The sequence below is a fragment of the Octopus bimaculoides genome, chromosome 2, assembly GCF_001194135.2.
Source record: "Octopus bimaculoides isolate UCB-OBI-ISO-001 chromosome 2, ASM119413v2, whole genome shotgun sequence".
NCBI classification, from domain to species: domain Eukaryota; kingdom Metazoa; phylum Mollusca; class Cephalopoda; order Octopoda; family Octopodidae; genus Octopus; species Octopus bimaculoides.
Genome location: NC_068982.1, coordinates 69,745,563 through 69,746,168, shown reverse-complemented (window position 1 = coordinate 69,746,168; position 606 = coordinate 69,745,563). Strand labels below are relative to the sequence as shown.

The 606-nt window shown below is 27.6% G+C and overlaps 1 protein-coding gene across 2 annotated transcripts in view; it reads right to left on the bottom strand.

Moving 5' to 3' along the window:
- Positions 1 to 346: 346 nt before the first annotated feature.
- LOC106869236 (uncharacterized) overlaps positions 347 to 606 on the bottom strand; it is a 26,820-nt gene continuing 26,560 nt past the window's right edge. For both annotated transcript variants that reach the window (XM_014914886.2, XM_052965930.1), the window contains one exon: positions 347 to 548. In XM_014914886.2, the coding sequence (XP_014770372.2) occupies positions 355 to 548 (194 nt within the window). In that variant the 3' untranslated portion in view covers positions 347 to 354. The remainder of the gene's footprint in view (positions 549 to 606) is intronic.

Here is a 606-nt window from a genome sequence, read left to right as displayed (position 1 = left end):
TAAAGAAATATGAAAGAATAATTTGAATTATTATTGTAAAAAAATACATTAATATAATTTCTTAATGGAAATATAGTGACTAAGAATTTCTCAATAATAGTAACAACGTTGATAAAAGGAAATAACTTTCAAACATATAACTGTAGGCTTATATATTTTTTTACTTTGCAGGAAAGAGATTAAAAAAAAAACATTCTGTACAAATCTATAGAATTAGTTTGGATTGATTATTTTTCATATCTATAACGTTTCCGTTGCATTACTTGTGGATGCTCAATATTCTTAGGTTATTCTTTTGCTCTTATTTTTGTTAAGAGTTACGAATGTACATGGTTTTATCTCAATTATTACTACCTATTCACCACGATATTGCCGAGGGGATGACATTAAATGAATTATGATAAAAGTTAACTTACCTTTTAAATATTCTCCGTCGAATCTGTTTCCGTCACATTTAAGTTTTTTCACATCGTCAGTTTGGAAATACAGACTTTTACAAGATTCCAACTCCATGGACAGTATAGAATTATTGAGTTGTGGACATTTTGCTGGTCAAAAATATCGATAAGCAGGAAGGGTTATACATACATACATACATACATAAAT